This window comes from Erythranthe guttata, chromosome 2 (genome assembly GCF_056151865.1).
Source record: "Erythranthe guttata isolate IM_541 chromosome 2, IM_541, whole genome shotgun sequence".
Classification (NCBI taxonomy): Eukaryota; Viridiplantae; Streptophyta; class Magnoliopsida; order Lamiales; family Phrymaceae; genus Erythranthe; species Erythranthe guttata.
In genome coordinates this window covers 4,709,912-4,723,534 of record NC_142534.1, presented here as the reverse complement: position 1 = coordinate 4,723,534, position 13,623 = coordinate 4,709,912, and the positions used below count along the sequence as shown (strand labels likewise).

The 13,623-nt window shown below is 36.9% G+C and overlaps 2 protein-coding genes across 7 annotated transcripts; one reads left to right on the top strand and one right to left on the bottom strand.

Annotated features, from left to right (window-relative positions):
* Window positions 1–656: 656 nt before the first annotated feature.
* On the bottom strand, window positions 657–8,592 carry LOC105962595 (endoglucanase 9). Its single transcript, XM_012986909.2, has 6 exons — window positions 8,530–8,592; window positions 8,277–8,487; window positions 7,196–7,494; window positions 1,872–2,327; window positions 1,622–1,757; window positions 657–862 (listed from the first exon to the last, which is right to left on the bottom strand). Exons 1-6 carry the CDS (start codon window positions 8,590–8,592, stop codon window positions 672–674), a joined length of 1,356 nt encoding a protein of 451 aa, XP_012842363.2. The 3' UTR covers window positions 657–671.
* Window positions 2,636–6,432, top strand: LOC105962616 (putative serine/threonine-protein kinase PBL3). Of its 6 annotated transcripts, XM_088825764.1 has the most exons (12): window positions 2,636–2,947; window positions 3,366–3,462; window positions 3,750–3,831; window positions 4,279–4,414; window positions 4,498–4,634; window positions 4,726–4,862; window positions 4,941–5,179; window positions 5,269–5,472; window positions 5,570–5,659; window positions 5,800–5,904; window positions 5,981–6,136; window positions 6,239–6,432. In XM_088825764.1, the coding sequence occupies exons 3-6, from the start codon at window positions 3,781–3,783 to the stop codon at window positions 4,798–4,800; spliced, it is 399 nt and encodes a 132-aa protein (XP_088681890.1). In that variant the 5' UTR covers window positions 2,636–2,947; window positions 3,366–3,462; window positions 3,750–3,780; the 3' UTR covers window positions 4,801–4,862; window positions 4,941–5,179; window positions 5,269–5,472; window positions 5,570–5,659; window positions 5,800–5,904; window positions 5,981–6,136; window positions 6,239–6,432. The 6 variants fall into 6 exon arrangements, with proteins under 6 accessions (XP_088681890.1, XP_088681911.1, XP_088681885.1 ...); XM_088825759.1 differs by having other exon boundaries at window positions 2,658–2,947; window positions 5,800–6,136; XM_088825778.1 differs by lacking the exon at window positions 3,366–3,462 and having other exon boundaries at window positions 2,668–2,947.
* Window positions 8,593–13,623: the final 5,031 nt, after the last annotated feature.

Sequence of the window (13,623 nt, the reverse complement as noted above, 5' to 3'; positions counted from 1 at the left end):
TATATGTATTTTTTCTTATATTGCATTTGTTAATTATTTAATCAAAATTATTTCATTAAAATTAATATGAAAATTATTAATTTATTTAACATATTTATCATTTACACCATAGTTGTATATTCTATATATTTATTATCTATTTTTTATCAAATATGTTGGTTGGCTCAGTGACATTCTTCCCCACTGCCCCGAGTTCGAACCCCAAAATGTGCATTTTTGGACAAAAAAACCGGATATTCCAAGGAGCCGGTGGAGGAGGCTCGGCCGGATACATCGGCGACACAGCTGAAAACACGGTATTCCGGTCGATCCCGGAGCTTTCTTTGCCGGAAAGAGCAACTAGGGGGGCAGCCACCAGGCCCGCATTCCCGGTTATCGCGGGCTCTGTATAATTGTAATTTTCTCGTAAGTCCTCAAAGCCATCGTGCTTGTAGGGGCCAGCAACCATCGCCCCCACGATCGTATTCGGGTTCGACTTCTTTGAGTTTCGCCACCTCCAACCGCCCTTGCAGCTGTACTTGATATTGTCGTTGGGGATTGAAGGCCCTCTGTGGTGGACGTGCTTCGGGTAATGATCCCCGAAGCCCACCATATTTCTCGGGTTTGCGCCGAGTATATAGCCGATCTGAAAGATGAAATAGATACGTTACTTAAAATTGGATGCATGAATTTTAGGAATTAAAAATAATTCGATTTGGTACCTGCTTCTCGGCGAATTGGCGAAGAGCGTCCCGGGTGTAGAAATCCGGGCCGCAGTACCAGCCACCTGTGTCAGAAGCGCTCAAGTAATGGGCGAGAAATGCAGCATTGAGCACGTATTGCAGATTTCGAGGTTGTCCTTGGCTCAAATCAATCATCCCACCTGTTTAAGTTTCCAAATAACTATGTCAGTCGAATACTTAAGAAATGAACCAGATCATGTAAAAATATAAGGGACCCTTATTAAGGGTTGATAGGGTTTCTTCTGACGGGACGTGGGGGTATTTGCTGAGGAATTCGCCGGCGGTGAGGGTTTTGACGCCGGCATGAGGGGCCCATCGGGAGATGAAGGGGCCGTGTGGCGTGTTTCTTGGCTGTGGCGGCGGTGGGGAAGGCGACGAGGTCGCGGGTGCGGGTCTCTTGAAGCGGGTTTGGATTCGGCGGTGAATGAATGGGCCGCGGGTGAATTGGGTGTAAGATTCTCATTTGTCTCCTACTCGCCGGAGAAAGCCTCCGCTCCCCTGTTCGGCTGCCTGGAGGAAGAACTGAAGAAGACGATGGCAGCCCTTTCTTTTCTCGTTTTCCTTTTTTTTTTTTTTTTTTTTTTGTCTTTTTCTTTCTTCTAAAAACTTTGTGAATTGGCGGTCAATGTATAGGGGAAAAAATGCAAAACATACCAAGTATAGGGGTCAAAGTGCAAAATATGACAAAGTATAGGGGCAAAGTGCAAAATAGGCCAAAGTATAGGGGGCAAAGTGCAAACAGGCTAAAGTATAGGGGGCAAAGTGCAAAACAGACCAATGTATGGGGGTAAAGTTCAAAACAGACCAAAGTATAGGGGGCAAAGTGCAAAACAGGCTAAAGTATAGGGGCAAAATGCACTTAATCCAAAAAATAATAATAATAGTATTCACACATGTACCTCGTGTTCGATTGAACGAGGTGTGGTTTGGTAGGAATGAGCACATGCTCAACTCCACCTGCTTGTGAAATTCGTTCAGAATCTCCTCGTACGGATATCCTGGGCTAAAAAATATCCGTAGACAAGTCAAAAGCACCTATATATAAAATCAAAAGAAAAAAACAAAATTGGATTAGTGTTTATTATTAACTACTAAGCGGAAAAAAAAATATAAAATAAAAATAAAAATAAATAAATAAATAAAATTTACTTGAGCTCCTGGGAGCTTGTTATCCCAGCTAAAAACTCTGTCGCACAGGCGCCTCTCAAAGGCCCCGGCACGTGTGGCGAGAGCCGGGGCGTTCGCTAGCTCGAGGTACGAGATGTTCCCCGTAGCGTAGTAAAGCCATGTGGCACCCCACACGAACTCGTCCCAATAGCTTGTGGAGTTATAAAAATTGGCTGCCTGATTCTCAATGCTGTAAAGACCGCGTCGCTCCCTCGAAAACTGAAATACCGTCTCTACACCACGGATCAGCTGATGCGAATACGTAACACTGTCCTTGAACACAATCGAAGCAGATGCTAGAGCTGCAGCCATCTCCGCTGCTAGATCAGAGCACCTGTTACATTCCGTCACAGGTCTCTCGTAATCAATATCTTCAGGTCGCATCCAACACGAGTGGTCGTTGGGATCGGTACCACTTGGGAAGCCCCCTCTTCCCACCTGCCAACAACAAACCCTCATACATCACTACAACATTTTGGGGCTTTTACGACGCAATTTTTACCAGACGGTTTCATAACCGTCGTAAAAAAATGTATTCTTGACAGTTTTATAAGATTCTTGACGCATAATAACCGTCAAATATATTGGTTATCTTGACACTTTTTAACCCAATCTCGACGAATTATAAGCGTCACATAAAGTTTTATAAAATTGCTACTTTTTCTTTTTGATAAAATAAAATTGCTACTTAAGATTACCTGTTTAATGTTTTATAAAACGGCTAATTAAACGATTTAAATTAAACAATACAATCTTATATTATAAAACATAAAAAAATAAAATTTACTCTCCAGCTCTAAACAACGCAATTAGGGCTTTTTCAGCAGTACCACCGCCGGTGCTACAACACCTCCACCGTCCAGCTTCAACTGCCCGCGATTGCTGCCACCGCACTGCGACCTTTACCACCGTGCCGAGAGTGCTGCCGGCGACGCACAATCGCTTCCACCGACGCACATCCGCTTCCACCGTCGCACATCCGCTTCCACCGTCGCACAACCGCTTCCGACGCGCCACTAACGCTACCATTACGAATTCGAGGCATAAATTGGAATTAGGTTATGACAAAATTACATATACATCTCTTCTAATTACGCTTGGTGTTATTTTTTGGCCTGATTGGGTTTTGATATTGTGGGTTTTCTACAAATTAGCTATGGAATTCATATGGTTCATAAAAATCAAAAAAACTGTAGTGAAAATACTTTTGAATTTATACTAATAAGTCAAATTATATATAAATCTCTAAATAAGTTTTTAATTCTAATGCTGATATTTAATTGTACAATCTGCCAGCATATGATTATATTTAATTTATTCATATGGTACTGCTGTAGAACCATTAGATATTTAGAGGTAGAAATTAAAGCATAGTTATATATATGACCAAATAAATCACAATTGAATCAGTTTATATTGTTTTTTTTTAATAGTTAGATTGTCCACTTTCTAACATTTTGATTACAAATTTTGCAGTTATTTTTCGATATCAACGAGGTTAAAATAGTTTTTCAGAATCAACTCAAGGATATCAAGAATCAACTCAAGTCATCTTTCGAGGTTTTGAAAAATGGTGAGAATCAAATGGAAAATCAACTAACATATATACTGAAATTTATTTTACAACTTGCATATCATGGATAAAAGTTGGATTAAAATTTGAAACCGACTCCAGTCCGAGTACATAAATGGTGTCAACGCCTTTCTTAAGTTTGCATATAGGAATGGGAGTTTAGGTGATGAAATAGAGTGTTTGTGCACTAAATGTCAGAATTTAATGAATAGAAAAAAGGGGATTATTGCTTCTTTTCAAAATGTGTTGAACTTAATCTAATATCTGGTTCTTTTAATTTCATACAGGTGAGCTAGCATTGATGTAGAACCATTGTCAATGATAAGGCTGTTAATTGTTATCAAAGATAAGGCAGTTAACCCATTCCGAGTAAGATTTTTCTCTATCTAATGGAAGAGTTAAAATAGTTAGCAACCTTAGTCTATAAACTTCATCATTCATACAAATATATTATCGCTTTATCCTTAAATTTTGGCCTGATTACCAAGAAAAAATCGCTTTTTAGTTTTCAACTCAAGTGTTTGGTTTCGTGCTGATTATTTTTGCATATTTGATGATTAATTCTCTGAATAAGGTCTTCATCAGATGATTCAAGAATTTTGGGGTTTTAGATTTTCTGCACATGAATTTTATAAGCTTTAAAAACATGAATTTTGATTATTTTGTTTCTGCTATGAATTCTAATTCGTAAAAAATGTTCTTAAGAAATCTATTTCGTTCACACAAGCTATGAATCGTGGAAAGCGCCAACGCAAATCTGTCTCACAGGGAGATGGAGAATTTAGCTTATTTTTTTGCCTTTGTCGAATTTTGCAGACTGAGGTTAAATGCTTAGGTCAGCTTCAACATGAGAACTTGGTTAAGCTGATCGGGTATTGTTCGGAATCTAAAAACAGAATGCTTGTTTATGAATTCATGCCTAAAGGAAGCTTGGAGAATCACTTGTTCAAGAGTATGTTTTTTTTTTTAGATCGAAATATCGAAAAATCGAAAAGTGGTGTGGAAATAGGAATTGATTTGCTTTCGTCTGTATAGGAGGAGTACAGCCGATGGCATGGTGTACAAGAATGCAGATAGCGATTGATATTGCGAGAGGATTGACGTTCTTGCATAGTTTAAATGCCAACATAATTTACCGCGATTTAAAGGCTTCCAATATTCTAATTAATTCGGTACGTTTAAAAGTACTTCAATTTTTTTGAATATAGTGTATCATTAGTGAGTTTGATTCGTGTAGTTAGTGACATTCTTGAATCTCTGCAGAAGTTTCGTGCGAAGCTTTCGGATTTCGGGCTCGCAAGAAAGGCCATCATCACCTCATTCTCATATTCCACTTAATGGTGATGCTGAATTTATGGAGTCTGATAGTGACGCAGATGAGGCTTCATCGACGCCACCTGGTAAAATATTACTTATTTTAGTTATAATGTTATATTTTTCACAAAAAATTCAATATTTTATAACTTTCAAATATTTAGGAATGAGTGAGAAAACAACAAAAAAGGGTCGAGGTAGAACAAAAATGCTCACGTCATGGGGTAATGAAAAATTTGAGGTTCAGATTAATGACCCTAATCAAGCCATATGAGAGAATGCAGCAAAACTCTCGAGCCAAATGGGCTGTGTAGCAAAGAATGGCAGTCGATTTCCTCTTACGGTTACAGATTGGAGGAAAATTGGCAAATATAGCAAGGAAATAACTTGGTTGGAGTACAAGGTAATCTTTCTACTCTAAGTACATTATCTTACATTCTCTCTTTGGTTAGTCATCAACACCTTATTTGTTTTTTTAATATTTGATTATAGGCAAACTTCTCTCTTGAAGATAATTTTAAACATCAGTTCTTAAAGAAGTTGGGCGTAATGTGGAAGAATTGGAAATCGGAGGTAAAAAAATCTTATTAATCTATGCAGGAGACGGATGTCGACCGATTGGCTAATTGTCCTGACCTTGTGGAAAAAGACTAATGGCCTACTTTAGTTCATTATTGGAGTTCTAGTAGTGTAAAGGTTTGATAATTGTATATGTTTTCCTTTTATATTTCTGGAATTACAATTGGAAATTGTACTGAACTTACTTAATGTAATTTACTTATTTTCTATGTAGGAAATGAGTCTAAAAAATGCTTCGAACAGAGGTAACCAAAAAGTGCCGCATAGAACTGAAAAAAAGAGTTATGCTGTCGTGAGGAATGAGGTGATCTAACTTCCCACTCTTCATCACTAAGTTTAGCTAATGTTTAGCTCTAAAATGAATTGAGTTGTTTCATCTATAAGGATGCATATTTGCTGAAGCAAAGAAATTGTGTTGTTTAATTTTTTAAATCGCTTTTTCAGATGCAAATGGAAAACGGTGAAGATCCTACATACTATGACTTTTGGATGGCGACACATGTTGGTTTTGCCAAGAGAACATTGGATAAGAAGACTTCTAAATTTATTGTGTGTTATTTATTATTTATATTTTGATAATCTTTGTTTTCAATAATCACCTTCTAACTATTTATATCATTTGTAGGGAAAGCTTAAACAATTAGTCTAGCAGGCCTCAAGTCCAAGAAACTGATGCGCGAATTCAACAATCAATTTGGATAATTATTTTCAAGGAGTGTGAGGAGTATTTGGAAAAGTTGATGGTTGATGTGAAGTTAAAGTATCACTGCAGACCATTAAGGTAGTAGTTATAATACAATTTGATGTTTTTTAGTTATCCAAATGAAAAAAACACGTAGACAATTTGATCATTAAGAAATAACTTGTTTTTTTAATTGTTCAGGAAGACACTATATGGTACATCGAAGCAAGGATATGCATGCCACTAATCAGCCAAATCTAATTAATTTCAAAGTTATTTGTTTTTAATTTGTTGTTTTTGTTATAAGTATTAATACTTCAAGTTCAAGTGTTGTTTTGAAGATATATTTTGTAAAGTTTGGTATACTTTTGGAAAGGAAGAGTTCATGTTTTAAAGATAGATTTCATAAAGTTTTTTAATATTTGTGTTTATATTTGGCATCTGTTATATTTGTGTTGGGAAAATATATTAATATTTGTCATTTGGTTAAATTGTTGTATAGGTTTCATTATTAATTCGAACAAAATATTGAAAAAAATGTACCAGATTTCCCGACGGTTTTCAACGGTGGATAATGTATTCTTGACGGTTTTTAAAATATGTATGAGCATTTACGATGGTTCTTAAAGCGTCGTTAAAGTTTTTTCCTGATGGTATTTTTACACGTAGAAGTATATACGACGGCCTTTTTCTAGACGGTTGAAAACCGTCAAGCATAATGTTCCCGACGGTTTTTCTACTATTTCTGACAGTTTTAGTCCGTCGCATAAAGCCATAAATGTTGTAGTGCATTACATATGATCCGTCTATTTATTTTTACATACAAACAAAAATTCTATAAACTGTCAAACCAAGCATAATTCCACGTTTTTTTCAAGTCGTTTCATCTCTACGTAGATTGAAATTAATATACGTAAAATTGGAATTCAATTTGTTTAAACGAAAGGCAGCGAGAAAAAAAAAATGAAATTTAGTCAGTACACTAAGTCGATGTATTACCTAGAGCATAATTCCACGTTTTTTACAAGTCGTTTCATCTCTACGTAGGTTGAAATTGATATACGTAACACTATAATTCAATTTGTTTAAACGAAAGGCAGCGAGGAAAAAAAAACAACAAGAATGAAATTAAGTCAGTACACAAAGTCGATGTATTACCTGAGTTACGACTCGGTCGATAGTATCAGCTGAATTGTTAAAGGTCTTGAGCAAGTAATCAGTTCCCCATTTAATGGTTTCCTTGACGTGGTTGAGTTCTCCAGCAGCCTCGTATTTCGCACTGTACTCAACCACAGTCCAACTAAGCAAAGTCATGGCGAATGATTGAGGGAAGTTGAACTTGATTGCATCCCCGGCATCGTAATAGCCGCCGGACAGATCTTCCGACAAACTCGAACCATCTTTCAGGCACGAGTCTCCTCGCCATGACACGTTGTCATCCTCCGGTAATCTTCCAGCTGTAAATTGGCCAACAATTAATGCAAATTATTAGCCAAAATTACTAGCCAAAATTTCAACAAATTACTAGCCAAAATTGCTAACTCAAACCATATACATTGTCATTAATACCCCCATTCGATTTATGCAAATCTAGCCAAAGATTTAAGAAAATTAAATTCCATAGAAAAATAATTAGCATTAATCTGTTGAAAGTGTGAAAAGTACAGAGTTCAACGGTAACAAAGATTTAAACACTAATAACCAACCAACACAAAAGTGCTACTCACTAAATGCAAAGAATAAAAACGTCATATGAACATAGATGCGACTATAGTACAAATCTAAAAAAATGATAAATCCTATACATAAATTACTAAACATAGGTTGTAATAATACGTAATAGGAAGACGAACTGGAAGCTGGAGATGAGGAAGGGCGCGTGTTGAACAAAGTTGATGTGAATGCGTGGAACAAGATTTATTCACAGATTAACGACCAACTAACTAATCATAGATTAATAATAATAAAGGGGGAAAAGTGGAATTGGGTGGAATCTATAATTTGGGTTAATTAACATAACAGAAATTATGGGCTAGTAACAAATATGGGCTGGGTAATACATTATGGGCTTACTTTTATTAAATATTTGGGCCCAGTAAAAATTATGGGCTAAAATAAATTAATGAATTATGCCAACAGATTAAATATTAAAAATTATGGGTTAAATAATTACGTAACATTATTTCACAGCTTCTGAAAAATCACAAAATTAATAGTCAAAAAATACTTCGTGACTTACAGCGCTGGGCGTTGAGTGCCTTGTTCAAAGCCAGCGTGTAATTATCCGGCGGGAGGGGAGGTTGGTGGCGGTGGCGGTGGCGCGGCAGATTCTTTACCATTGAGCTGATCAATGCGGTGGCTAAGCCGGCGACCAAAATGGCGCCGATCATCCAGAGAAAGATAGTATTACGCTTCTTCGTCGTCGTCTTATGCTCCACCGGCCGGAGCAGCTAACTCCTCTCCATCTCGTTGAGCTCCCGACGCGGCAGGGCCGCTGGCCGCCTGTCATCCGCCGCGGCCTCCTCTATCTCGAACGAAGCTCCCCTATCGTACATTTTTTTATTTTTTTATTATTTTTTTATAGTATTGTGAGTTTTAATTTGCTTAGTGAAACAATTTTTCAGACAATGGCTTATATAACTTTGAGACCGTTGTACGTTGAAGTATGGGAAGAACTTCTTTTATTAATTTAGTTTCCTTGTGTGCTAATAAAGAACTTTTTGTTTTTATTGATATATATATATATATATATATATATATATATATATATATATATATATATATATATATATATATATATATATATATATATATATATATATGTATATATATATTACGTAGTATATGTTAAGAAGAGTCGTAGTATATGTTAAGAAGAGTTGTGAGATACAGTGGGTTTTGAGAATACCCTTGCATCGAGAGAGGGAAACTTGTCTTTGGGAGCCCGCGGTTATTTGCAAGATGTTCTGTTTATTCCAAATTTGAATTGCACTCTTATATATGTAGCTAAGTTGTTGAAAGAATTAAATTGCATAGTCACTTTCGCTGATAATTTATGCGTGATACAGGACCGGACTTCGAGGACCCTGATTGGAGTGGGTGAGGAGTGCAGTGGGGTTTACCATATCCGAGGATTTGCACCAGTACGAGTGAATAAAGTCGTTGGATTAAGTGAGCATGAGTTGTGGCATAGACGATTGGGACATCCTTCTAATCAAATATTGTCATTTATTTCTGGTATTAAGAATAGAATTAAAAGTAGTAATAGTGAGACACACGAACCATGTGATATTTGTTTTCGTGCTAAACAAACTCGTGAAGTATTTTTCAAAAGTGATAATAAAGCTGATGATTGTTTTGCTTTGATTCATTGTGATTTGTGGGGTGGTTATAGAGTACCTGCGTCTTGTGGTGCTCATTATTTTCTGACAATTGTTGACGATTTTTCAATGGCAGTGTGGGTTTGTTTATTGCTTGAGAAGAATGAAGTCGGACAAACTATTAAAAACTTTTGTGTGATGGTAGAACGACAATTTAACAAACAAGTCAGAATGGTTCGTAGTGATAATGGGACAGAATTCATGTGTTTATCATCATATTTTAAAACCCATGGAATTTTGCATCAAACTTCATGTGTGGGGACACCACAACAGAATGGTCGGGTGGAGAGAAAACATCAGCATATTTTAAATGTTGCACGAGCGTTGAGGTTTCAAGCAACTTTGCCGATAAAGTTTTGGGGTGAGTGTGTTCTAACTGCTAGTTTTTTGATAAATAGAACACCATCTGCACTTCTTGGAGGCAAAACACCATATGAGATTCTGTTTGGAAAGGGACCGCAATATGAATACTTTCGGGTTTTTGGTTGTCTTTGCTATGCACATTACATAGGGCGAGACAAAGATAAATTCGGCGAACGAAGTAGGAAATGTGTTTTCGTGGGATATCCTTTTGGTAAAAAGGGTTGGCGAGTATATGATGTTGAAACTGGTGAATATTTTGTCTCGCGCGATGTCGTATTCTCAGAAAATGTATTTCCTTTTGAAGCGGATTTGGAACGTGCTTCCGACAAACACCCTAGATCCGCCGAGATTGTAGGAGTTGATGATGATGTTGGGATATCGGAGTTTGATGTTGTAGAAGCTAGGGGGAGCGAAAACAATACCTGTGAGGTTGAGGTAACAGATCGTCAAGATGGCGTCGAAAATGAAGTTTTGGAAGAACCGTGGCCAACAGAGAATCTTGGTAGGGGACACCGCCAAGCCAAGTCTTATGTTCTATTAAGGGATTATGTTACTTACAGTGCACAATTCTTACAAACCCCCACGCACACTGCACCCAACTCCTCGACGGGATCCTCAGGTATTACTCCTTATCCCATAGTGAATTATGTGACTTGTGCTAATTTTTCTGGGCGCCATCGAGCTCTTTTGGCTAGAATTGATCCATGAATTGAGCCTAAGCATTTGTGCGATAAAAGATGAAAAATGGCGAGAGGCTATGCAAAAAGAGAGATACAAGCGTTGGAGGATAATGAAACATGGGCATTGGAACGTCTACCACCAGGGAAGAAAGCCATAGGGTCCAAATGGGTGTATAAGATCAAATACAAATCCGATGGAACAATTGAAAGACACAAGGCTCGCCTGGTGATTCTGGGAAATAATGAGCGAGAAGGGATAGACTACAACGAGACATTCGCCCCGGTAGCGAAGATGGTGACAGTGAGAACATTTTTGGCTATTGCTGCTGCGAAAAATTGAGAACTTCATCAGATGGATGTAAATAATGCATTTTTACATGGGGACTTGCATGAAGAGGTTTATATGAGATTGCCCCCTGGTTTTTCCTCTAAGGATCAAACCAAGGTTTGTAAACTGAAAAAATCTCTCTACGGATTGCGGCAGGCTCCGAGATGTTGGTTCACGAAGTTGGCGACCACTTTGAAGAATTACGGTTTTTCTCAGTCATATTCAGATTATTCCCTTTTCACTTGGTGTAAGGGAGTTTCTCCCTTGAGCGTATTGGTCTACGTTGATGAATTGATCGTTGCATGCAACAAATCTACAGCAGTGTCAAATCTCAAAGAATACCTTGGTCGTTGCTTTCATATGAAAGATCTTGATGTCCTCAATTACTTTCTCGATAAAGAAGTGAGTCGTGGATTGAAAGGAATTTTTTTGTGCCAACGTAAATATTCTTTGGACATTGTCAAAGAAACATGGTTGTTAGGCGGTAAACCCGTGTCTGTTCCGATTGAACAAAACCATAGATTAGCTTTGTCAAAAGAGCCGTTCATGAATGATCCGGAGAAATATCGACGACTCGTGGGAAGGTTAATATACTTGACAATCACGAGACCTGAACTTAGTTATTGTGTACATGTATTGGCTCAATTTATGCAAACCCCGAGAGTGGATCATTGGGATGCTGCATTACGGGTCGTCCGGTACTTAAAAGGAAACCCCGGGCAAGGTATTTTTCTGCGCTCCGACAACGACTTGGGATTGTATGCGTATTGTGATTCTGATTGGGCAAGTTTTCCACTCACTCGTCGCTCGCTAACGGGTTACTTTGTAATGCTGGGAACCTCGCCCGTTGCTTGGAAAACCAAGAAGCAACACACTGTATCTCGCTAATCTGCCGAAGCGGAGTATAGATCGATGGAGACCACATGTTTTGAGTTGAAGTGGTTAAAAGAGCTGTTGCATTTTCTTGGTGTGGTGCACGATAAACCGGTGAGATTATATTGTGATAGCAAGGCTGCGTTGCATATTGCTGCTAATCCTGATTTTCACGAAAGGACGAAACACATTGAAATTGATTGTCATTCTGTTAGAAATGAGATTCAACGAGGCACAATATCTACTTCTCATGTTCGAACTCGTGAACAATTGGCGGATATCTTGACAAATGGACTGGGTAAACAACAGTTCGATCACTTACTTCACAAGTCGAGTATCCGAAATCTCCATGCGCCGACTTGAGGGGGAGTATTGATATATATATATATATATATATATATATATATATATATATATATATATATATATATATATATATATTACGTAGTATATGTTAAGAAGAGTTGTGAGATACAGTGGGTTGTGTAGTTGTAGGACTCTTCTTAAGTTAGGATTTCTTCATGCGTCTGTATAAATACAAAGCACGGTTCAAGAAATAAAAGACAAGTTAAAATCTTCTCTAATATATTTTCTCACTTTTCATTTTTCTTTTTTTCTGTAAGAGGAAAAAGATACATATATGCTGACGGTAATTGTGCTGTTACTCAGTAATTATTCCAAAAATGTGTATCATTCAATTATTACCCGATGTAACCATCTGGGGTACGGTTTGGCCGATTTTATTTTATTTATTTTCTAACAATTTTGTTCAGCCCAAAATTTTTTTTTTTTTTAAATATTCTTTTGTTGAGGCGGGAGACTAAGAAAGTTGTGGTTGAATATGGAAATTGCGTGTAGCCGCAATTCATTTACTAAAATAGTAAAATGTGTAGTCTTTTCTCTTTTCAGTTAGGGTAAATTATGAAATATCCCTGAACTTTTAACGAAAAACATCATCATGCACCTATTTGTAATTACCCAAAAACCTCATCTGATTAACTGTTGGTTTTTTAATAGAAAATGTGTACAATATATTATACATTCTGTTAAATAGGTGAGAAATAAAAGAAAATACCCGAAATTTTATTGTTTGCAATTAAATAATGAAAATTTGGGACTTATGACTTGAATTTGTTCACATAAAATCTAATATAAAGGGACCTCTAGTAATTGTCCATAAATAAAAGAGTTAAATACAATTTGCACTCCTGTACTATCACCAGTGTCGTATATACCCCTCATACTACGAAATGCGACAAAATGGCCCCTCATGTTACAACTCAACTCTCACATCTTTAACACCGTTAATTTCTATAGCAAAGTTTTTTTACCCTTGGCCATTTTGTGAGTTTGTAGCTTGTTAATTATTTGAACACCGGAAGAAAAGTAAGAAAATTTCCCTTCTTCCCTTTTATCTTCTCCACTGCGATTGAATGAAATCGAAAGATTTTGAAATAGCAGAAGACATTTTAAATTGAGATTTTAGGCTTTGAATAAAATTGTAAAATTAAAAAAAAATCCAGAAAATAAATTAAAAAAATCAGAAGAATACAACTAAAATTAGGGAATAATACAGCAAAAAAAAATCAATAATTTAAAAGAATACAGCTAAGATTTTAGGCTGGGAAACGAAACTGTAAAATGCCGAAACTTTAAAAAGAAACTATAAAGAATTTTGAGAATGTAAGTTTCTTTTTTCAAAAATTTGGGGTGCAATTTTTTTAGTAAAAAAGAGTAAGAATGAGGTATATCCTTTTATACACCACTACATGGGTATTTTTGTCCAAAAACATCCCAAGGTCAATTCAATGGTCGGTCAACTGTGGAAAGTAGGGATGTGATTGGGTTGGGTCGGTCGATTACCAGCCCAAAAACTGGCACATCCGTCAAATCATTTTTGCTTAAATTTGAAAACCATTGCCAACCCAACCTTTGTGGGTCGATTGATGGTTGGCAACCGAA

Excerpts from the sequence above, each read along its gene's own strand:
- LOC105962616 (XM_088825764.1), top strand. The coding sequence starts at position 3,781 with ATGATAAGGCTGTTAATTGTTATCAAAGATAAGGCAGTTAACCCATTC. Across the intron at positions 3,832-4,278 it reads AGGCAGTTAACCCATTCCGA|ACTGAGGTTAAATGCTTAGG; the intron begins GTAAGATTTTTC and ends CGAATTTTGCAG. Across the intron at positions 4,415-4,497 it reads GGAGAATCACTTGTTCAAGA|GAGGAGTACAGCCGATGGCA; the intron begins GTATGTTTTTTT and ends TCGTCTGTATAG.
- LOC105962595 (XM_012986909.2), bottom strand. The coding sequence starts at position 8,592 with ATGTACGATAGGGGAGCTTCGTTCGAGATAGAGGAGGCCGCGGCGGAT. Across the intron at positions 8,488-8,529 it reads CGGATGACAGGCGGCCAGCG|CTGCTCCGGCCGGTGGAGCA; the intron begins GCCCTGCCGCGT and ends GAGAGGAGTTAG. Across the intron at positions 7,495-8,276 it reads GGCACTCAACGCCCAGCGCT|CTGGAAGATTACCGGAGGAT; the intron begins GTAAGTCACGAA and ends GCCAATTTACAG.